This window comes from Pteropus medius, unplaced genomic scaffold (assembly GCF_902729225.1).
Source record: "Pteropus medius unplaced genomic scaffold, Ma_sr-lr_union100, whole genome shotgun sequence".
NCBI classification, from domain to species: Eukaryota; Metazoa; Chordata; class Mammalia; order Chiroptera; family Pteropodidae; genus Pteropus; species Pteropus medius.
This window is the reverse complement of record NW_024342647.1, coordinates 4,279,805-4,304,080: the sequence shown is the minus strand read 5'-3', so window position 1 is coordinate 4,304,080 and position 24,276 is coordinate 4,279,805. Positions and strand designations below refer to the sequence as shown.

General features: G+C 42.3%; 1 protein-coding gene across 4 annotated transcripts in view; it reads right to left on the bottom strand.

Moving 5' to 3' along the window:
• ASTN2 (astrotactin 2) overlaps window positions 1-24,276 on the bottom strand; it is a 791,570-nt gene that overhangs the window by 402,369 nt on the left and 364,925 nt on the right. For 3 of the 4 annotated variants that reach the window (XM_039866760.1, XM_039866762.1, XM_039866763.1), the window contains 3 exons: window positions 10,628-10,712; window positions 10,045-10,119; window positions 9,144-9,281 (listed from right to left, as the gene is read on the bottom strand). In XM_039866760.1, the coding sequence (XP_039722694.1) occupies window positions 9,144-9,281; window positions 10,045-10,119; window positions 10,628-10,712 (298 nt within the window). The remainder of the gene's footprint in view (window positions 1-9,143; window positions 9,282-10,044; window positions 10,120-10,627; window positions 10,713-24,276) is intronic. The other variant, XM_039866761.1, reaches the window with a different exon arrangement.

Below are 24,276 nucleotides of genomic sequence, written 5' to 3'. Positions count from 1 at the left end.
GAAGAGAAGCATTCACTCTTCGGTTGGACATCATGATTACCACACCCCTACCAGGAGGGTGGGAGTGGGGAGGAAGGCTGCGGTACTAGGAGAGAATGTAGCCACAACACAACGATGCACAGAGGAAAGACATAATCCTAACGTCACGTAATTCCCTCAACTCGCCTCATCCCTGTGGCGAAGCTGACCTCTTACCCTCCCGATCACGATCGCAGTGTCCTTCCAATACAGCTGTCATTAAGCTAATTTGAATTGGGTTTCTGTCCCCTGAAACCAAACATATCCTGACTAATAAAGAACAGAAAGGGTTTCCACATCACAAGGGAGGGAGGCATGGTGGAGTGATGAAGGGATTCGGGTGTAAAGATCAGAAATTTGTATTCAAATTCCAACTTGTCTTCTCACCAGCTGTGCTGTTTAAGGTCCTAGAATGTCAGCTTCCTCACCTGTGGAAGGGGGGAGGAATAAAAATAGCACCGACCTGATAAGATGGCTGTAAGGACCACATTTGAGAATCTGTGCGGAAGGCCTCTGTCCAGTAAGGCACGCCCAAAATGCCACTTACTGCTATCTTTAGTGCAGATTCAGAACTGCAACCCAGGTATCCTGACTCCCAGCGCAGCCTGCTTGCCAAAGAATCATACTTTCATGTCTCTCCTCTCTCTCTTTCTCTCTCTCTCTTTTCATCTAAAGATCTGCAGTCCCGCTTCAACATCCAAAAATCCCATTTAAAAAGTGTTTAACTTCTAATGCAGATATAACAAGTCATTTCTCAATTCCACTGTATCTGCAAAGCCTTCTATAATTCAACATCAAATATTTATTATTACATTTATTAAAGTTTTAATAATTTAGCATCTCCTGCATGTAAGAGAGGAGCTTAGCTAACCGGTTCCCCTGTCTCTAACCTGGGTCACTTCAATATTTATATTCCAAAGATTCCATCTGAGTTTCATTTAGCAGAGCCTGTACCGTGGGCCTTTCGCCGGAGCTGACAGTCGGTGAATTCTACAGCCTCCCCAGTGGCAAAGACTAACAGAAATCTGGCGCTGAATGGTGTTTGAAGAGATTTACCGAGTCTGGGCAGAAACTCATCCTAATATTCGCTTTTATTATGATCACTAAACTAAAATGGGGGGAAATATATATGTCTCCAGGCCCACTGGCTGAGTGACAGGCAGTGAGACTGTGAAGAGATGTGGGTATACGGCAGATCCAATTGGTAGGGCGTGTGGAAGCCTGTATAGTCATGCTTCTTAGAGGGGCTTCATTCTCCTAAAAGAAGAGAGGGATGGTGAGGGGTGCAAATTCTAATGCCCAAATTTCACGAACCCAGCTGTAAGTCCTGACAGACTCCTTCTTTTACCCACAGACATCCCCTTTCTCCATTGAAAAGTTCATTTTCCACTAGCATGGAATGAACGTCTATGTGCACAGTGGACTAAATGATCCCTAAAGATTAAGACAGAAAGTCCATTGAGCCCATCCCTTAATTGTACAGAGACTCCTGCCTCAATAGTAGTCAACATTTACTGATGACAGCTCACCAAACAGTCTGAGTTCAAATCCTGATTTTGCCACTCACTGCCCGTAATATGGTTGGGCAAATAACTCAAACCTTTTTGTGCCTCAGTTTCCTCATCTGTAAATAGTGGTAAATCCATCACTGAGTTGTGTGAAGGCAGAACTAATACATAGAAAGTGCTAATGGTCTGACAGAAAGGGAGCATTCAATACATGTTAGTCATTATTATTTGTAACTACGGGGCTAAGAGTTTAAACGTTATCTCATTCAATTCTCTAAAACATCCAAAGATAAAAGAGCAATTATTATTTATTTACAGATAGGAAACTGAGGCTCAGAAAGTTTAAGTCACTTACCCAAGGTCAGCCAGTAAGTTGTAGGGCTGGGATTTGAACTCAAGCAGTCTGGCTCCAGAGCCCTCACTATTCCCTTTGTCCAGCACTCCTCTCTTCTGTGTTTCAAGCAGGCAAGTGGGCTGCCTATCGAAGTTCTCTCGCCCTTTGGGGAAGGACCTGTGTGCGTAATCGGTGAGGAGGAGAAAGTGAGGGCAACATGATGGGATTGAAACTCTAACGAGGACTGAAGAACCCCACCCCATCCCAACATCCCTACTGGGAAGGGAGGTGCACATACAGGTTGTCTGCCACGGGTGTACACACACACACACACACACACCACACACACACACACACACACACACACACACATCCCACACATTAACAAAATCTGCTGAGCATTACTCACCTCCCATAGAAGGAAAGCATTTCTAGAATTAAACTAAACAGGGTCTCTGTCAAGATACTTCTTGCCAGGCTCTGCTTCCTGGGGCCTTCCCCTCCAGGTGCCCCAGTATAATGTATCATCTACCTTGGTCTGGCCTCACTCCTGCCTACCCCACCCATCCTAATGGCCTGCTGTTCTTTCCCTCCCTTGCCTTTGCCATTGATGCCTAAAGTGATCAAGAGCAAGGATGCACACATCCCTTCTCTGTACTGCAAGCTCCATCTTTTATCACCTGACCCGACTGCATCGTATGGCTGCTTCCTTATTTGTACTGCAATGTCTACTTAAACTTCGAAAACACCTCACTCATTGAACATCAATTAGATGCGAGGTGCTGTACTAGGTATTCTATACACATTATGCAACTTAACAACAACCCTCTGAGGGAAACGCAACGATCTTTATTCTGAAAGTTTGGAAATGGAAGTTCAGAGAAGTGAACTGACTTGGCCCAAGAACTTCAGGTGGCAAACTGTGGTGGCAGGATTCTGATCCGAGTCTGTAGGAGTCCAAGACTACACTCTCTTCCCTACTCCTTCTTCCCTTTCTAATCTTTGTATTTATAGAGCCGGCAACCGTGTCCATCTCACGGGGAAGGACACAGGGTGACTCTGTGGAGAATTTCACCTTAAGACCGACGGTCCATGTTTCCTGAACACACTGTATCCAACTAGAGGTGCTCCCTCAGAAAGAGCTAGATTCTGGTAGCTGGAGCATTCACACGGGTGCATCTGATGGGGGCCGAGAAGTGGTGAATACACTATCCTCAAGTGCCCTCAGAGTTCTGCTAACTCTGCTAGACCAGGTGGCCCACAGCTGAGAAAAAAGAGGGAAGAGGTGGAAAACACCATTTACATTCTGTTTCCTACCCTTTTCTCACCGCCCCCACTGCCATGCGGTGCTTGGCACTCTAGACACGCTGAACTGGAAGTACCTCGTCAGGCATGCTACTTCAAGACCCAAGACCTTATCTATCCCTTGTCCATGGAGAGAATGTATGTGTGTGTGTGTGTGTCTGTGTGTGTACGTTCACGCATGCATTCACTGCTTCTCCCGATTTCCCTCGGGGGAACTACCCTACTTGCAATTTCAATGCACAAAGTAAAGGTCCCTCCAACCTTGCTAATCACAAGGGTGGGTCAGTGACACAGGTCTGGCTAATTACAGCATTTTTCCCCTTAAGATATTGAGTTGGAATATTGACAAATGTCCTCAAATAGGCCAAACAGAGGCATCATAGTCTAGAGATGAGGAGCACTGAGTAAAGAGTCAGATTCACAGATTTAAATCCTGGTTTTACTGCTTACTGGCTGTGTGACCTTGGACAAGTTATATAACCTCTTTGCGCTTCAGTTTCCTCATGCATTAAACGGACTAATAATGGGTGAAGATGAAATAAGTTCACTTCAGTAAAATACTTAGAACAATACTCTCTCATAAGGGCACTCATGGTACTTTGGGCCCACCCAGATAATCCAGAATAATGAACCTATCTTAAGACTCTTAACTTAATCACGTCATATTTCCAAATAATGGAGTCAACTATCTTTTGGGGTCATTATCAGGTGATGATGATGCTACTAGTCTAGGGTCCACAATTTGAGAACCAGTGACCTAGTGCCTTCCTGCTAATAGTTCACAACTTGGCACAGACGTCCTCTCCACTGTAAGGTATCCCCTTTAATTTCCAGGTGTGTTTAGTCACCTCCCATGTCCTTTCTCTGCCTCATACTTTCCCTCTGTCCTGTCATTAAGTATGACATCTTTTTGCTTGCAATTTTATCTCATTCAATGCACCAACTTGTTTGTCTTAACATGTTTATAACTCCAATACTTAGCCTGCCACATAGTAGTGTTCAATAAATTCTTAGTGCTTGGAATTGGAAGGCCACAAGAACAAGGAACCATTCTTAATTCCATTTAGAACAAATTCAATGTGAAAACTGTCATCAATTGATCAATGCTAACTTGCATTCTGATATCCTGTTATTCTTTCCACATTGTACAGAGATTAATAGTATTTTGCTATTTCATTTTCATTGATTTGAGATCATAGAAAAATCACCGATGGGCTCCAAAAGCAGGATTTTGTGGATGATTATTATTTAAACTATAATAGCTATTATCGCCTCTCTCTTATACGAAGACCCATCTCCAGATGAAATGGTAAAGAAGGCCCAGTGTGTAGCCCTGTTGTTTGCCATGCTTCTTCTCCACAAGTATATTTTATTTCATCTCTCAGGCCAGTCTCTTGTTCCATGCTCCTTGTTACACCATGAGATTCTAGAGAGCAGAGGTGGGCCTTGATTAATCTCTGTATTCCTACAGTACCTGGCACAGTGCCTGGCACACAGGAGGAGCCCAGCTAAGGTTTTCAAAATTGAACAGAATCTGTATGCAATTTAACTAGAGCTCGCTCAGCTCCTCCATCTATGCAGCTGACATCATTAGTGTCTCAAATGCTAAAAATCTCATTCCCAGTAGCTTCCTGCTAGGACAGGCTGGAGAGTGGGAGCTGTCCAGAGGCGAGTTCTCTTCTTTGGCCCTTCAATCCCTCCGACTTGAAAGCCTTCCTTCTTGCCTGAGATGCCACACAGCCAAATGCGATCCGCAATCCAAGGTTAATTGCTAATGTTTTCTCTCCTGCAAACGCTCCTAATTCCTTTAGTCTGGATTTTCTTCTTCTTTTCTCAACCCCTCAAGGAATTCCGTGTGTACCGAACGTGTGCCTCTTCCTTCATTCTGCAAATATTTTCATGTACATAAAGCCACCGGACTTACCGCACTGTACTAGACTTTGTGTATTCATTCCAGTCTCCCCAAACCCCATTAACAAAGAAATTGATGTGAACTCTCAATACTACGACACTACTTATTTTAAAATGTATCATAGATTGGACATAGCCTTTCAGCAAGAGAAACAGAAAAGAACTAAAGAATGGAAGAGAACAGAAAAGGGCTACGCTGTGCTACGATAACAGCAAACATAATAACTAATGCTCCTAGAGAGTTTAGCATGTGCCAAACTCAGTGTTTTAGAAGGTACTGCCCTTTAATTTTCACCGTTCCCATATGTGGTGTAAATACTGTCCACATTGTCCTCAAGGGCAAACACAGCTGCAGAAGAGCTCATGCAGTACACAAGTGGTAGAGCTGGGATCTGAACTCAGACAGTCAGCTGAGCTCCCTAGCCTACGCCTTTGAAACGACGAACTATGTCCCATAATAACTGTATAGTTAATCAAAATATAACCTACATAAAGAGTCCAAGTCGCACCTGTAGAGCTTGATGCATTTTTAGAGATCGAAAATACCCATGCAACTACCACCCGGATTAGGAATTCGGCTATCAGCATCTCATACCCTTGTCACGCTTCCTCCACGTCATTGTCTCCTTTATCACCCCCAAATCATCCCTATCCTTTCTTCTAACATCATTGATTAGTTTTCACTGCTTTCAATCTTTATATAAATAAATATATACAGTTGACCCTTGAACAATTCAGGGGCTGGGAAACCAACCTCCCCACCCCGCCCAGAAAATCTGCATAAAACTTTTGACTTCCCAAAAACTTGAGTATATTCTATTGTGCTTAGCTTCTTAATTCAATATTATATTTGTAAGATTCATCAATGGTAATGGGTGTGGTTGTCATGTACTTTAATATTCATCATTAATCGTACTCCATTGTATGGGTATTCCATAATTTATATGTCTACCTTTTGTCAACTTGTGGATTTTTCCCCAGCTTTTTGGCAGTAGACATCCATGCTGCAATTAGTATTCTTAAATGTATTGTACATATCTCTGTTAGGCATATTATTAGGAGTGAAATCAATGGGTTACAGAATATGTGGACATTCAACATAAGTAAGTATTGCCCAACAGGTTCACAAAGCGGTCATACCAACTTACATCCCCACGGAAAGTGTCTAAGAGTTCCAGTTGTTCCATATCTCATCGACATCTGTTATCATCAGCTGTTTTAAATTTAGCCACCCAGTTTGTACATTTGACTTTTAAATTGCTCTGCCTCCCATACTGCGAGATCCTATACTTTCATAATATTCTGTCACAGACTGAAAAACAAACAAACAAAAAACAACTAGCAAAGCACCTTTAAGTTTTCCTTTCCAATCTGACGGGGGTGCTTATCTTTTTCTTTCTGACTCTGCTTTTCCACAGCCTTTCCACTAATCTCTGTTGTGATTCCATGGCATATTATTGGCTATCTATAATTATGATCTATTATTTATTAATTTCTTACATATCACCTGACTAGAACTTATTAATTTTTTAGACACCCATGATACGCTTGCCTGGGCAATATCATGTCAAACAAGTTTTATTCATGCAGCTTGGAAAACTCAACCTACGCAGCACAAATTCTTTTGAATGGTGATGATCACAATCTTTTTTTTCCACCCATGAAGTGAAATCAATGGGCATGTGAGAGGTAAAATGAAGATAAGACTTAAAAAGCTCTCTCTGATTGCTTCAAGCCCAGATGAAAGCATGTAGGCACCTCAAGCAGGATGATAACTTAGTGCCATAATCAAACCAATATTCTTCAAATATTTGTACAACTTTTCTTTAAAGGAGGAGCTTACTGGTTTGTGGAGAAAGGGGTGAGAAGGAGATTATCATCCCCTTTGCATCCTGAAAAACTCTGCTCTAGCCCCAACTTGATCAAAGCACACCCTCCATGTGACCAGACACAGAATTCAGAAGCATCTATTTGTTATTGAATCATGGTCCCTGAAGCTCTCACCCCTTTCAACTTATTACGGTAACCCTTCCAACTACATCCAATCTTCCCCTGAAATGTATTCTATTACTTAATACTTCTCCCAATTTTTTTTTACATTTCCAAAGCTGTTTTACAGTCCCTGAATGTTGATATTCTGGGCCCCTCATGGCTAGCTTGTTATAGATATAATTAAAATAGGAGCAGGAAAGCCACTGAATCATTTTGTAGATCCCTGGTCTTTTTCAGCAGCATGACAGAGGACACAGCCTTCCCTACTCAGCCTTCCCCACCATCAGATTTTTACTTGAATTTTACTGTAGCGGGAATTAAATTCATCTAAAGTTGGTGTCATATAACTTTGGGAGTATATTACGTGCCAGCATTAACTTATATTATTTAATCATTATAACTTTTGGGAGATGTTTTAATGAAATATTAAGAACATGAGTTCTGGAGCCAGAGGGATAATGGGTTGTAACTTGGCTTCATCACCTACTAGTAAAGGCATCACCTTTATACCTCAGATATACATATTTTTTACTTTGTAAAATGAAAACAATAGCATCATTTCATGGGGTTGATATAAAGATGTAATGAAATGCTAAAAAAGTGTTTGACACATAGGAAATGATCAATGGATATGAGTTATTACACTCTGTGAGTAAGGCACTATTACTATCCCCATTTCACAAAGAAACAGAAACTTAGCAAGTTGAATGTGACCACACAGGATCACACAGCTCTTCACATGGCAGAGATAGGATTCTAACCCAAACCTGTTCAACACCAGAGTGAATGTTACCATCAGCCATTCTGACATCTGTAGCTTCACTGAAATCACAAATTCAGTGTCAGCAGTACAGAATTCTGAGGAAAGTTAGTAGAAACCATCTTTCAGTTCGTTTCAGACAAAATCATTGGATCTCTTTGAGAATTGTCCTTCAACCGGCTGGTCTTTGCTCCAACTTTAAAATATGTAATGCAGAGAAATCTTAGTGCATGCTTTACTGGTCTCATTTACTTCAATTCAATCAAAAATGGAAATGATCTGTCATCCCTCCATGAAAAGTTGAGAAGGTGAGAATAAACACATTGTAAAGCAGGAGAGTTGGGTTGTAGGAGCTTCTTATGAAGATGCCATGGACATATGATGACATCTTGATTCACAGTGGCCCAAAAGGAGCTATGCAGTCGTAGGATAACAATCAATGGGGTATAAAGAGCCATGATTCCAAGTTGCAAGTCAGGAGCCAAAAAGTGTGACAAGCCAGTTCTAAAAGTATAACCAGAGTCCACTTGTGATAACATTTAAATTTCTAAAATGCCTTTTATAATCAAATTGGGAGAGAAAAAAAGAAAAAAGCTTCACTAGAAAACTCCAAAATAGTGCTAGGATCAGAAGTAAGACCACTGGTTTAATTAAATCAATAAACATTTAGTAGATATCCAATATGTTCTAGAAACTGGGGATTAAAAAGCTAAATAAGTTATTTTCTTTGACCTTGAGAGATTCACCACATCATGGAACAGAATGATATATAAGCAACTAATTAGAACACGGTAGAGTGAGTCTATTACGAAGTTAACTATAAGGTATAAATTGTGTTAAGGAGAGGTGTAGTCTCTTTTCCTGATTAAAGAATAAATAAATTTGACCTGGACAGTTAGAACCTATGGATTAACCCAGTCTGTTCCCAGTACCAGAGCCATACTAGAGAGCATCTCATTCTCCAATCTTTCACCATCATGACTTTCCAATATACTATTAATGGTCTTTCATAAGACTATTAATGATCCCATGATGGACCAGGTAATGTGTTAGCCTCTGTTCATATTTTATATAAGCCCCAAATGAGAGTAATGATGTTGAAATACAAGGCATTGAGGCCCACCAACGGAGGGCACTTTTAGGAGGATGAAGCACTGCATATTTAACAGTGTTCTGTACATCATCTGTGAGGCAGCTGCCTACTTCAGCAACATGAAAAGCATTTCATCACAGGATTTCCTGTGATCCTAAAAGAGATGGGCCCCCAGTGCTCTCAGAAGTCTTTGCTACAGGATACTGGAGATGACTTCCCTACCTGACATCTGCAGGGTCTTCGGTGACGAGCACGTCAGTCTTGCAGCTGGCCAGTGGGTTGATGGACAGCTCCACGGGAGGAACCACGAAGCTTTTGCTGACAGGAAGCCAGAGTCCTTGGCCCAAGCTGAAAGTAGACCTGCAATGTAAGAGTTTCCATTGGGGAACTCCCCGGGAAGCAGAGTGAAAAGAGAAAAAAAGGGGCTCCACCTCCCCTCCCTTCCAAGACCATTTCTCACTCGCCCACCCAACTAAGTCCCCTGCATTCTCCAAGGCACAATTTTGGCCAACTTTGCACAGACTTGGATGGTCATTTCATAAATGTGTTAATCATATAGCCCGTGTCACTTTTGTTGCTAGTTTTCTTTTTTTCTTTCTCTGACTCCCCAAAAATAGTGGGCTCTGTGAGGACAGGAACTATTTCAGCTGTGCCTTCCGAAGCAGTCCTGAGATCCAGTAGCATTCCATAAGTGACTGCTAAGTCACCAGGGGTAGTCTGCACGAAAATTAAGAGCATGAACTCTGAATTAGTTTGAACCAAAATCCGATTCTCAGTTCTGCCACTTAATTTGCTTATCTGCTTAAGTATTGAAGTTTCACATAAGATTTCAAGGAGGTTGGAGGAACAGGTTCTATGGCTATAGACTATTTTTAAACCACTGGACTAGATAATCAGTATGTCTCTTCCAGTTCAAGTACCTGAGTCTGTAAGTCTAGACAGATGGGAATTAGAATCCCATAGTAACCTGGGCCATTATGGTGCATCTTTGCCAACGAGAGTTCCTCTGTCCTCACTACAGCCCAGAAGAGCACAGGTTTGATCGAAGCATGACTATGCCTCCCTATCAGACCCTTCTCCACTCCCCAGCATCCATCATACCCCAACAGGACTGTCAACTCACCTGAGAATCTTTTCAGGGGCTTGCTCCCCTGTCACCAAATCATAGCCCCTCTCGAGTGTTGTGTAAGGCCAAGGTCTGTGGGAAGAATAGAGGGAGGGAAAGAAGAGGGGATAGGAGATAATATTAGTCAGAAGCAGGTAGATTCATATGTGTACATTGCTTAAGAATAGATTTGCACACGACTAAATTTTGCAGAAGGAATTTTTGGGTAAGAGTATATTATAAAAGAATGTCTCTAATTTATAGAAAGACCCAGCCTTTTAAAGTCCACTTTGTCTATGCTGGAGTTATATACAAAATTCTGATTCTCTTTATCAGTCCACTTAAGGAAGTATTTTTGATTACATATGGTTTGGGGGGATGAGTTCAACTTCAGCATGTGTGCTCTAGAAGATTCATGTACATTAATACTAAAATGTGATTCAGTGGGAAATAGGAGTCACTTTCTATTGAGTTTTGCCAAAATACAACTATTGCAGAGAAAGACTCATCTTTGTGCAGCAGTGTTGGGCCTTTGGTAACAGAACAGAGGAGGAGGCAATGGTCCTTCACTGTCTCTGCCCCGATGTCCTTTGCCACTCACCCTTCACTCTGTCCCCAGTCACTGCGCACACACAGGTGTCTGTGAACCGGGTCTGGGGCATAGCCTTCATGACAGCTGCACTCTCCTGTGAGCAAAAAGAGAAAACAAGCTTGTGAAATACCGCCTGCCCAAATAAATCTTCTTCCCTGGTTTCCTTTTTTTTCCCCTAGAAAATAAGTGAGCTGCCTAGTTTTAGAAAAGCCCCACGAAAAACAGGTGTTCTGGTATATGTATCACTGTGATTAATAGTTTACTAGTTTTTTTTCATTCACCTACTTATTTATTCACTAATTCCTGACCACAACTTCCTGCCAGGCTCTCTTCTTGGCACTGAGATACAGAGATCAAGGTACAACTCAGATGCTGAAAAAGCTCACAACTTAATGAAAGGAACAGGACGTGACCTGATGCCTACAAATGAAGGTCTTATTATCAAATATTTAAATTATGGTAAAGTACATTTGCACTAAAAGCATAAACAAAAAGTTGAATTTCCTCTGCCTGAATAAAAAATCCACACACGTTCATAATGCCCAAATCAAATGCCACCTCCTTTAAATATCTTTGATTTCTTCTTTTGGAAATATTATTTTCATTTATCATCTCCAGATTTTGTTTTATTTTTGTTGCTTGTTTTAATTGGCTTTTCTCTTCTTCTCTCCCTTCCCCTTCTTTTCCCTCTCATTCCTTTTCCTTTACCCATCTACCAATCCATCCATCCATCCACCTATCCATCCATCCATCCCTCCATCCATGCATATCCATCCATCCATCCATCCATCCATCCCTCCATCCATCCATCCCTCCATCCATCCATCCATCCATCCATCCATCCATCCATCCATCCATCCATCCATCCATCTATCCATCCATCCATCCATGTATCCATGCATCATTTTTTTTTTTTTTTTGGCTATGTCTTATGCCTGGTTGCACAAGTGTCTGCTAGCATCTCACACTGCCTTGAATGTACTGTCCCATTGGTAAAGTTCATTTAAGGTGGACAGCACATGTCTTATTTTCTAGTATCTACTGAGTTTAGAATTCTGCAAGGGTTTTCAGAAGCTCTCTGTCCTACTCTCCTTGCTATTTACTAGTCCTGTTCCATTGTAACACTCTTTAAGGTTAGGGAATGTTTTTTGAGCCAATTACTTATTAGTTTTTCTTAAGGTATATTTGCAGAATGTTCACAGATGCTTTGCCAAAAATAGATTCTCTAAAAAAATGTTTGGGAAACACCTGTACCATTTCTTAGAGCCAACAGAGTGTGATTTTTGCATAAGGGTGATACATATAGTTTCCCCTCAACTTATTTCACCTTGGGAAGCTTGCTGATGGAGCGAGTCACAGGATTAGTATTCCGTGGCACACATCTTGGAAAATGCTGGTAGGAACTGCCTTGGCTTAGCTCGCTGCCAAGAACAGAGTAGATGTTCAACACTGTGAGTTGAATGAATAATTATGTTATGGCTCTGATAAATTTCCAGACTATGGCTGTCAGTTTGACTTCTTTTTCATCTCCTGGTGTTCACAATCATGCATACCCTCAGATGAACCTGCAATTCTTCAATCCTACAGTCATTCTGTTTGGTCTGATCTGAGTGTTTTCAAATCATGTTTCATGGAAATGTATATAGTTCAATGGGGGAGATTTAGGGAATGGGCAAATTTCAGATCTTAATTTTCTTTAAAAAATTATTTTTAAATCTCTTTAATAGTAAAAAATAAAAGCTAATCACTCAGCTGTTACATGCTACAATTTAGGACACTGGAGAACATCTTCACATTAACTCTACTTGCCTGATAAACTTATTTTACGCAGGCCTCATTAAAAAAAAAAAAAAAAACTCTCCTGTCATCTTTGTTTCATTGAGGAGGCTCTTGAGATTATGAATCGAGGTGTCAACGAGCACATGCTATTTACAGTTACAGGTCTTATGAATCAGGATTTTCTACACCTTGTGCAACTCAACCAAGACATAACAGTGACTATGATCCTAGGGTAACACAGGTCGTAAAACTATCACCTATAACCCCTGACTTCAAAATGTTTACATTCATCAAATAACCTCATTGTTTTCATTGACTCACTCTAAATGTGTGCATTGGGACTTATGCAAAACATTCTGTGTTAAAAACAAAAAACAAAACACTCCACTTGTTTTATATATTACAATTCTGCCTACTTTTTTTTTTTTTTACTTCTGGCTATCAACCTGGGCTTAATAAATGTAGGGTGAAGAATGGGTGGGAGGTAGTATTCAAAATATTCAGAATAAGATTATTTAAAGAGAAAAGGAGAGACGTGGAGAGAGCTAGATCTACCTTTCCCTTTCTCTGGATACCTAGCAAATTAGGAGGGGGCTGCTTGCAAGCAGGAATGTTCTCTGATTCCCCTCTCCAGCAATATGCTCGGGGTCTTCCACTGAATGTGTGTGCTGTATGTGAGACCTAATGAATTGATTGTTACTGGAGGAAAGATAAATGGAGGGAGAGGGCTGAAATCCTTGAGATCTGGATGTGAATAATTTACCAAAGCAAGAGGGGGAGGAGTCACTAATGATGTGTTAAAATGCAACAGTCCCTTCATGAAATATTCACCACTTTAAACACATCTAATATTAAAGATTAAAAGTGCTGGGATTTGTCCTCGAGACTCCCAGGACTGATTTATGATCTGTCACAAGCCACAGTCCTCATGATTCATAACGGGAGAGGTAAAATGGTTACTTCTGGCAAAGGGACAGGAAGTCAGCTTGGGGTGGGCAAGGAGGGGTGGTGGGAAAGGGGTGCCCTTTTTTCCTTATGGAAAGGACAGTGACTGAGGCACTTGTCTCCTATCAGCTCTGCAGGGCTCAGGCCATTTTCTCTCCTTTTAGGAATATTAGTGGAATGAAAAATCTACACAGGAAAAAGGTACTGCTCTATTTTTCTCTGTCTTTCTCGTGTGCTTACTAGGCAAGTTTCCCCTGCTTTGGAATGGATCATTAATTACTGATGCTCATTATACAACAAATATGTATTCTGCAAATGAGAGGCATCCACCCTGGAGGTTCCCCATAAGGCTGCCTGGAGAACAGGAAGTGAGGCATAGGGAAAAATGCATGAGTGCAGGCAGCAGACAGACCTGGGTTTCTCTCTCCCTAGCTGTGGTCTTGGGGAATTTACCTTACCTTTCTGGTCTCAGTTTTCTTATTTATAGAATAGGGATGATAGTAATGTCAATTTCACAGAGCTGATGTAAAAGTGAATTGAATTAATGAAGGATAAAAGTTCATGGGCCAGGTAGACCATGAGCAGATGCTTAATAGTTCCTCCTCTTTCCCTTTCATTCCAAGATGGCCACTGAGTTCTGATAAACGCTGACATATTAACTCTAGGGACATTAGATAAGTAATTTGTTCCTTGCTGGGCCTCAGTTTCCCCATCTCCCCGTTGGAGTGGATGTTCATTAGCTCTGAATACTAACAAGTGTCAGTTGTTTGCATTGCTTTTCCAAATGCCTAACCTCTGCTTTCTGGACACATTTTGTTTTAACCTTAGCTATGATCTCTCTTAGCAATTGGGCCAGGTGTCTCCAGCAAGATTTCCATCAATGCCATGGCTATCAGCTTTATTGACTTCTGTTTCCCATTTTGCTGGCTCAGCCAACTGTCTACTATTTGCAACCAAGCATTTTCTTCTTGCAAGATGCAAGCCTCTGACAGCCAGAGGTGAAGATTAAACCCTTCCTTGAGTGGGTCCTTTCCTCAATCCTGCCTCTACCCAGGGCAGCCAGGTTGTCAAAGAACAGCTCCAGGGACACAGGTTTACAAGGTTTTCACACACTGTCAATGTTCATGCTCCTTTTCTCCTGTCACTACAGAAGGTCCTTGAGGAAGGGATTGCACCCCTCTCACTCACCACTGCATCTAGCACATGCTGCACCGCCTGGTACATAAATAAGTGAGGGGGGTACATTTCACATAGTAATGCCTATGCTGATGGGATAGAGAAACATTTTTTTTTTATTCGCCTGTTTTCTCTACTAACCCTAGAGATTTTTGATTGCAGAAAGCTTTCCTGAATCATCACCATATCTTCGTAATTAGTGTAGTGCCTGATGAAGGATAAGCAACTCATTTGTTAAATGAATGAATGAATGGATGGATGAATTAGTGAATACATAAATATACTGAATTCAGGCTGAGTTCATTTAGAATAACGATGGTTTTCCTGAAGACCGAAAGAAACTCTTAGATCCATGACAGGTATTTGCCAAAGAAATGGAAAGTGTAAACATGAGTGCTGCTGAAATGTCTAAAATAGAATTCTACTTCACATCAGAGCAGAAAAAGCTCTGAAAGATCATCTAATTTAAATCTTCCCAGCTTTATTTTTCAGAAGAGGAAACATAATATGCTTATGGAGGGAAGACATTTGGACAAATCACTGGACTTGCCTCTGGGCCAGTCAGGACTAGAACCCAGGGCTCTTGGCCATGACTTCCTTTCTATTTCCTTGGTGGTCTCAAAACTTCAACATGATACCCGGCAACATTTTATAGGGGCTCTTTTTTCCTTTGTACTCTTCTGATATTTCTGAGTTTCCTACAATGAGAATGTATTGCATTTATAAATAGGAATTATTTTTAAAAAATTTAATGAATTCAAAATATTCTTAACAGAGTAAAAACATACATTTTTATGTGATTGATCATGCAGACCTTAAAAAAAAGAGTTTAATCACTTCATTAAAGTGGTTCCCATAAGGGGATTCAGTTAAGTAGATTTTCATCGTGCTAATTACTAGAACTCTGTATTATCAGCTATAGATGAGTTGCTGTGGTTTTAAAATATTTACTCTTTTATGTCTCCTAGGTTCCACTCATTGAATTCTCATTTTTTGTTACATGCATTTTCACTCCATAAATTCTATAAAAACACAGAATCCCTCGATTATGAACAAACTGAGATTATCTTGTACAGTGTTCTCCTAGACCACTTCGAAATGGACAGTGCCTTCATGTTAATCATGTAAGGCTGGCAGGCTGATGAAATGGTACAGAGCTGGGCCCTGGAATCATCTTGTTTTGGATTTAAATCCTGGATCTGCCACTTCGTATTTGCATGAACTCGATCAAGTCATTTTACCTTTCTGAGTTTGTTTCCTCATCTGTAATGAGTGCCATCACTTATTTTCTGGAAAAAATCAGTGATGTATTTGAAAAGTCTTCAGTGCAATCTTTGGTACATTTCTTCTTGCTAAACACATCATAGATGTTTGAGTTTCTGTTATTATTGTCCCTGGATAGGAGGGGAAAATTGATCATCTTCTTTTAAAATGGGCAAGTGCTCTCTAGATGAAGGATGGCCTTGATTTCAATGTATGCCCTTTGCAAAGCCATGGGGACTCAGTTTCTTTATCTGCAAATTTTGGGTAGCTTGAATGAGGTAATCTCCAAGGCTGCCTCTGTGTTCCCAGAACCAGTAGTACCTGCCGCCTTTGTCTATGGCTCCTCCTACTGAAAGACGTAGGCACAGACTGATGAGGGCACGGGCCAGAGAGTGCTGCCTCCTCCGCCTCCCACAGCTCAGAGGAGCTCATGCCTGCCCGTCAGAGTGCTAGATAAGTGCAAAGCCTTTTTCCCAAGCTCTCCCTGCTGTCTGACTCCCCTCCTCCCACCCTGTCATCCTCTTATGATTCCATTTGCACTTTCTTCCAACTCAGTCACCACTTATCATCACAGGCCAGGGACACTGGCTGCTCTATTTATTCTTCTTATCACTATGGCTTGGAAATACATCTCCCCGGGCCCTTAGAGTAGTAAGTGTGCATGGCATCCTTCTCTTTTCTGACTCTGAGTGGGCCACATTGAGCCTCTTCACTTCTGAGTCACTGCAGCCCAGCTCAAGGCCACATATGTGATGAGGGAGACATGGGCTGGATATAACATTACTGGGGGCCTGCTTTGAGCTAGGAGTAATGGAAGACACTTGAAATAAGTCATCATATGTCATCTCGCAGGTCACACCCATGACTAGTATGAGGAGGAAGATACTAGTGTCCACAGTGTAAAATAAGAAAACTGAAGCTCAGACTTGGCTGGTCACTTGCGCGAGGTCATAAAGTCAGGTCTTCAAAACTTATGTTCTTTCACACAGTTACAAACACCAAACCAATAAACATAACCCCAAGGGCAAGAGCAAAGAGAGCTGCCTTTAATTCGACAATTATCATATGCTAGACAACAAGGATTAGAGAAGAAAGGAAATTCCAATCAACTCACAGTAAAATTAGCATCCTGTTGGTTTCTAAAATTTCACTGTAACTAAAGGTTAAGAATCACTCTTCTAAATGTCCCCTGTTCAAATGTAAATACTTTATGTGAAGACTGTAATGAATTCATAATACCTATGAAACAAAGGGTCCTGGATTGATTTCCTGCTAGCAGGGGTCAGGAGCAGGGGTAACATCACGGGTACTGCTATTTGAGTATCTAGGGTGCGCTAAACTTACCCACATAATTTCTGGTATTCGTGACAACACTGGAAGGAAGATTTATTGGCTCCATTTTAAATAACATGAAGTCGAGGCTTGGAGAGGTTGCATAAGCTGTCCAAGACTGTGAATGGAAGAGTGAACATCCCAGCCCAGCATCTTTCTGATTCTTCCTTCCCCAGTTATGTGATGCATCTCTGAGAGAAATGGCTCATGGAAGTGTGGAAAGGGGCACAGGAATGGGCAATCAGGGGTGTTGAAGGAAAACTGGTATCAAATCCTCATTTCTCTATAGTAGCATTATGCATACAAAACCTTGTCATGGCCGATCGCAGAAAGACAGAAATTTCTTCCCTATCCTTTGTCTTCAGCCTTGGCATATAAGTGGCTTGGCTAATGGGATGTAGCAGATGGGGTGTGAACTAAGGTTTGAAATGTGCTGTGAGGCTGGGCTTGCTCTCTTGCATTCTCATCTCTCGCTATGAGCAGACCATGCTCCAAGTGGTGGCTTGTCCAAGAAGGGGAAGTGATATGTAGAGCAGAGCTGGACACAACCTGAGCTTGGAGCCAAGGGCAGCTGAGTTCTGGTTAGATCAGTCTACCCAGATGTGTAACAAAGGGGAAAAAGTGCTTATCATGCTGGCAATAAAGTGGCATGGTTGTTGGTTATGCAGCAATAGTGTAGCAAAAGCTGCTGATTCACCTCAAACTAGAAATCTTAGAAAAATCTCTGACTAGACTTTATTTTATTTTACCATCAACATCCAAATGGTACCTGAATCCCCATGATTTATCTCTTTGTTGTCACTCAGACCCATCCCCTGCCACCTCTCCCCACTCACTGCCCCTGCCCTGGTGAAGGACCTCAACATGGTCCATGTGCACTATTAAAAAAAGTCTTGCCCCTGGTGACCTGCTTTCAGTGTCCCCCATCGAAACTGATTGGTAGCCAGTTATCTTTTCAAAGATCAGCTGTACCATCAGCTCCTCCCAAAAACTCTCAGCAGCTTTTAGTTGCTTTCGGGGTGGAGCTCGCACCTCCTAGCCTAACATTCAAAGCCCTCCATTAAGGCCTCAGCTGATCTTCTCTAACTTACAAATTACTCTCCCTCCCTGGACCTTTCACACTCTAACTTCCTCTGGGTTTATTCATCAGAAGAGCCGTATGAGACCCACCTGCAGAGCAGGACCTGCTGAAGCAGGTCTGCCCTGAGAAAAGCAGGGCCTGAGAATTGAACAGAGACAGGTTCAACAGTGGAGAGATCATGGGTGGAGAGGAAGTTAAGAGGCGAGCGGGGCACATTAAGTGGCTCAATGATTATTTAGTGATGGGGTGAGATCATCTAGGCAGTTTCAAATGTAAGCACTATCCATCATGGAATACATTGTATAATGCTGACCCCTCTGTAACCTTGGGCAAATCACTTTACTTTTCTTGGCCTCAGTCTTACCAGCTGTGTAAGGAGTAGCTAGGACTCAGAGATCCCCAAATGTCCTCCCAAACCTTGTTCAAATTCAGTCCTTGATTCTTCTTTTAACGTGCTCTGGTGTTGTCTCTTGAAGTCAGCATGTCCTGAGGGACTGGGGGCAACGGGTGTGTGAGGATGGCTAGAAGTTTGGAGAATAGAGACATGGGAGGCGGAGACACCTGGCTGGAGCAAAGTAACAGGTCGATATAATTAAGACACTGAGGAAGTGAGGACGCCTTCCTAGAGGTCTATGCAGTCAAATGTGCTGTGTGACCTGGGACAGGTCCCCTCCCTCCCTGGGACTCAGTTTCTCTGTCTCCACAGGGCGGAGGTTAGTCTTGACGACATCTTAGCAATCTCTTGTGGGCGTCTCTGAGGGTCTTTTTTTTTTTTTTCTCATGCTGCTGGAATGAGATGTTTCAGCCTTGTTCTTCCCAAAGCATTTGAGAAAACTTGGACGCCAGCATTTCAGCTGCTGGCCCCTCGTTGTCATTTATCATCATGCTTCTAAGAGCAAGAAGGAAAAAAATGCAGTCAAATGGTTCTGGTAGCACAGACTGGTGATCAGGTCTGATGGGGATCAGAGTCCTTAATTGAGGCTACATGGAAACTAATTGGCATTGGCCCAGCTCATGCAGGCAGCCTTGTTGGGTGGCCCGTGCTCTGAGAGGCCGCTAGCCAGGCTATACCAGGGCCCCCACTCGAGGGTCTCAGCCAAGCTGACCCCTTTTCACTGGCTCCATTCCCTCCCTTCCTAGCCTCCTCCATCCTTGAGTGCAGCACTCATACAATTATCTACAAATTAGTGTTGGGGAGAAAAGCATGTGGGTAGGACACTCCCTCAAAATTATGGCTGATTGAGGTTGGAGAGGGCTAAAGAAATTTCACTAACAGCCTGCAATGGATACAGATGCAGACTTCTCTGACAACCAGAAAGGATCTGATTCCAGTAGACCAACCTGGGGTTCATGACACAAAGACACAGAGCTGGGCCCACTGTGAGAGGGGTCGCCCTCTCCATACCACTCCTCAGACTTCACGCCAAAGCCCCCATTATCCAAGATCCATAGGTGAACATAGAAGGGGTCAGGGGGCTATGAGACACATCCTGGTAAAGGGGAAATAGCATTGGCCTGGGAATCAAAACGATCGGAGGCTGAATTCTCTATTACCGGATAAATCATTGCACTTCTCTGGGCCTCAGTTTCCTCATCAGAAAATGGACATCTTAAGTTCAATTTTAAAAACTGTCACAAGGATTAGAGATATATTACAAATAATTACCACATCACCAGCCACGTGAGCGGCATTCAGTAAGTGGAAGTGTGATGATGATGATGATGATGACGACGACGATGATGGTGATGATTACTGTTACTGCCAGCACTTCTATCATTGTCATTGCTGCTGTCCAGGCTCCCACAGGCTATTACTTCATCTCTAATTTGCTGCCTTTGCCCAGGTTTCCTGCTTTGTTAGTCCCTCCCTTTTTCCTCCCTACATGGTTCTTGCCTCCTCTTTGGTTCATGTCTTACTTCTTCAGAGTATTTTTCATTCTCTATACCATTCCTCTGTGCTGGCACAGGTGGGTCCATCCCATTCTCTGCCTTCAAGCAGGTGACACGGGAGTACGAGGACTGAGATGAAAGTACGTCACTATGGCAAGGTGCGGTTCATGCTGGAGAGGCAGTGTGTGCAGAAAGTGCCATGGGATCCAGAAGAAAGAGTGTCAAACTCTGCCCCAAGGCCGGGACACATCGGTGACAAACAAGGGCAATAAGAATGAGGAGACGCAGGGATTCCTAACTGCCCCGCACTGTTGGAAGTTCTTTATTTATATTAACTCATGTGACCCTTAATGACGAGCCTATGAAACAGGTTCTATTTTCAACCTTATCTTACAGATGAGGAGACTCAGGCCCAGAGGGCTTACGTAACTTGCTTTGTCTAAGGTCAAAATGCTAAGAGTGCCAGAGCCAAGACTGGAATCCAGGCTGTACTGCCTCTCTTTCCAGGGGAAGTAAGAGTTTTCCAGAAAGAGGGAAGGACAGGTGCAAAGGTAGTTCACAGCACAAACGGGAAATTGTGAGACCTTTTGTTTTACTGAATCAGCAGGACACACCGGTTCAGATGGATCAGCAGAGCCAGAGGGCTTAACTGGCACTAAGGAATCCTGCCCTAGGTTACAGGTATAGGGAAATAGCCCCTAAGAACCCTTCTCCCCAAAGCCCCACTACAAAAACAGTCCTTCCTAAATGCTGAGTCCAAGCATTGTTCATAGAAAGGCAGTTTAAAGCAGAGAAGGCAGGCACTAGAGTCAGAACAGGGTTTGTATTCTGCATCTGTTACCCAATGGTTCTGTGACTTTGTACAATTTCCTGTATCTGGCCAAGACTCAGTTTCCTTAATTCTACAATGAGGTTAATCAGCCCTGACCCTCTCACTAAACAACATCAAGAATGTTCTATTCCAACTTTGGGCTTCATAAGCATAATCTACTACTGCTATGATTATTATTAGGGAGCTGGTTGTCCGTTCTCAATGGTAGCTCTTATCCTGGACCCCTCAATTATAATCTGGGAAGAGGAAAAGGCTAAAAGACATTTATGGATCTTGTTAAGCATGATGTATTTGATCCACTTTTTCACCTTCAATCCACTCAACCACTCTGAAGCAGGTGCTAATGTGGTTCTGATGTTACAGGTGAGAAAACTGAAGCCCCCTAAGTGACTGGCCCCCAGTACACTCAGGAAGAAAGCAACAGGGTCAGGATGCGAACCCAGGTCTGCTTTGGAGGCAGCTCCTCACACTATACCAGGTAAATTATAAGAGTTCAGCATGACCCTTTGTCTCACTAAAAATGTCCCACCTTGGTAGCTCTACCTGGCCGCCTACCACATCTCTATCGGAGTGACAGGGGTGCAGGTCAGACAAGGCCATGTGACTGTCAATGCCACAGGACCCTGCAGCTGTTTCCCCACCAGCTGATCCAGTGGCCTTGCTCAAGCCCCTTCATCTCTGAGGCTCATTCTTTTCACCTAAGCCCTGTGCTCTCCCATTCATAAGGATGCAGTAAGGATAAAATATATACTTATTCTATTCAGACCACATGATGATTAATAATGCAGTTGTTCTCTGCTTGAACAAAACCTGAAAAAGCAAAGTGAAAAATGCAAAATAAATTAAGCAGAGGGTAATTATTCATTTTGCAAAGGAGTTTTTTTACAAAAGAGATGCACTGATGGTTTTTTTCAAGCATCAGCTATCTTTGTGAGTTTAAAATCAAATTTCACTTATAAAATTAAAGCAAAAAGAGTAACGCATTTCCAGATGTGCACTGAGTACAATGGGCCCCAGGTATTTGACCTGCCCATGCCATCCAATCCATGCTATCTGGCAAGGGAGTCCAGACAGCCACAGGATGGGAGCTTTGCCTCTATCCAGTCAGGAATAGAGGGGAAACAAAGAGAACCTGTGGACAGCATGTGACTTTTGTACTCTGTCTTAGAGGGTCCCTTCTTCAGAATGACCTCAGCCTCAGCTACAGGCAGATGGTCATGGTCACAACTAGCTTCCAGGGAAACTGGAGAATTGTCATTTCTGGTTCCTTCCATCTGGAATATTATACCATTTTACATAATATGTACGTTCAGCTGAACCCAGCTAATTTTCACTTTTCTAATCGCATTCCTGATTATATTCATACTCCTATTCTTTTTCTCCTCTCTCCTCTGTGTCTCTCTTCTATTTTATGGTTCCCTGCACCCTGATCTCTGTTTCTCTTTATTTCTTAATCTTTGTGTTTTTGTAGCTGCCTCAGTTTCTCTCCTTGGTCTCTGTTTCTTTGTCTTTCCCCATGTGTGTCTCTATATATCTTACTATCTTTCTTTCTCTATGTTTTGCTTCCCTTTATAGCATTCTCAGTAAAAAACAAAAAACAAAAACAAGTTTGATTCAGAAGCCCAAGTTAAATCCCCAGACCCACCTTAATTTCCTCATCCACAAAAGGGGTCAAAAGAAAAGACAGTCTGTCTACTTCAAGGGTTAATATGATCATTAGATAAAATACGTATGTGAAGGTGCCTAGAAAAAATAATATATTCACTTCCTGTTCATTCCATCCCCTTTCATTTCTTCCTCTTTTTCTTGATTTCTCCCATTCTCCTCTTTCCCTTCTCTCCCCTTCTTCTCTTTCACTTTCCATCCATCCCCCGTCTTTGCTCTACTCTCCATAAGCACGTACATACACCATGGGGCCCACCCCCCACCCCAGGTAACTCCCACTTCCTGGTAATGATTCAATTGCAGAACAGCCAAAGTTCCCATCACTGTCTCTAACAAAACACTTTTATGCCACACTTACTGGTGTATGATGGCGAATCACTGGGAACTATTAAAATTAAGCCGTATATGTCCAAGTGGCCTGCACCAGGCTTCACTAAAGAGTCAGGATTCACTTTTATGTCCATTTTTGGTCATTTGAGAGATTGCACCATCCAGGGAGAAACCACTTGACATCACTTTGACTTGAGTGGAGAAGCTTAAACTCCTCGATGTCCGAGAGACAATCTTGGTGTGTCAGCATAAAATTCAGATGTTTCCCCCACCCACTGTGGTTTGGTAGAAACTCATCTAGTGCAGTTTTAATTAAGAGACATGTAATACTGAAACCAGGAGGCTGGATGGAAATACCCGCACGCACACGCACGCGCACACGCACAGACACACACACACATACCCTCCTATTCAGAGGCCTTTATCATCTAGGTTGAAATGAAAGCAGCCTTCCATCAAGAGAGAAGAGAAAGGACAGTGTGGTGTAATGGGCTGTCTCCCTATAGATGGTATCAAATAACCAGAAAAGGCCACGGCTCTTGCTAAGTGCTGTGTTTTCCATGGTTTTTTGTTCAGGCCCTTTCTACTCAGAAGTCTGTCATCACGCCTTCCAATTCATAATGATTAAGTCTTTTGTGGGTTAAGCATTGCCAACACTGGGAGTTCTTTTCACCCTTGATTCAATAATTCCCATTTGTTGAACACATATGTTTGCCATATAATGTAGCAGGTACTTTGTATTGATTATAATTGTCACAATAACCTAGCAAGTTTTTCTGATGAAAAAGGGTAGGAAATCGAGGGTTGGGGAAAATTAAGCAGTTTGCTTGAAACCATAGCAATAGTTAGAGGCAGAACCAAGATTTCAACTCAGATCCTCCTGAATTTAATGCCTCAACTCTTTCCATTCTGCTCTGACTGCCTTTGCACAAACAAAACAGAGCTTACCAAAAGGGCAGCTTGATTCTGAGCAAATGGAGCGTAGTGACTGTGTCTTGTCTGCTTCCTTTCTTGTGACCGACTCAAAGTGGGGGCTCAATGTTTGTGAAAGAAAGACATTAATGAAGCTGATGAGGAACTAGCCATGTCCCAGATGACCTTCACAGAAGCACTTATTTGCATAAATGAGTAGATCTGATCATAAGCCTTCAAGGCAAGCCTGGAAAAGCTCTGCCAGAAGCAAACACTACCTTCACATGTTGTAAAAGGTTCCTGAAGACATTGGCTCAAGTTGCAGCTGGGGGCCTACATCTCAAGGATAAAATATTTTGACTGCTTAAGATGTTCTCAAGAGGTAGAGAAATAAAGCATCGGCATGGTAGTCGGAAGACCTCCACTATGCCATGGACTTACTGAGTGACCTGG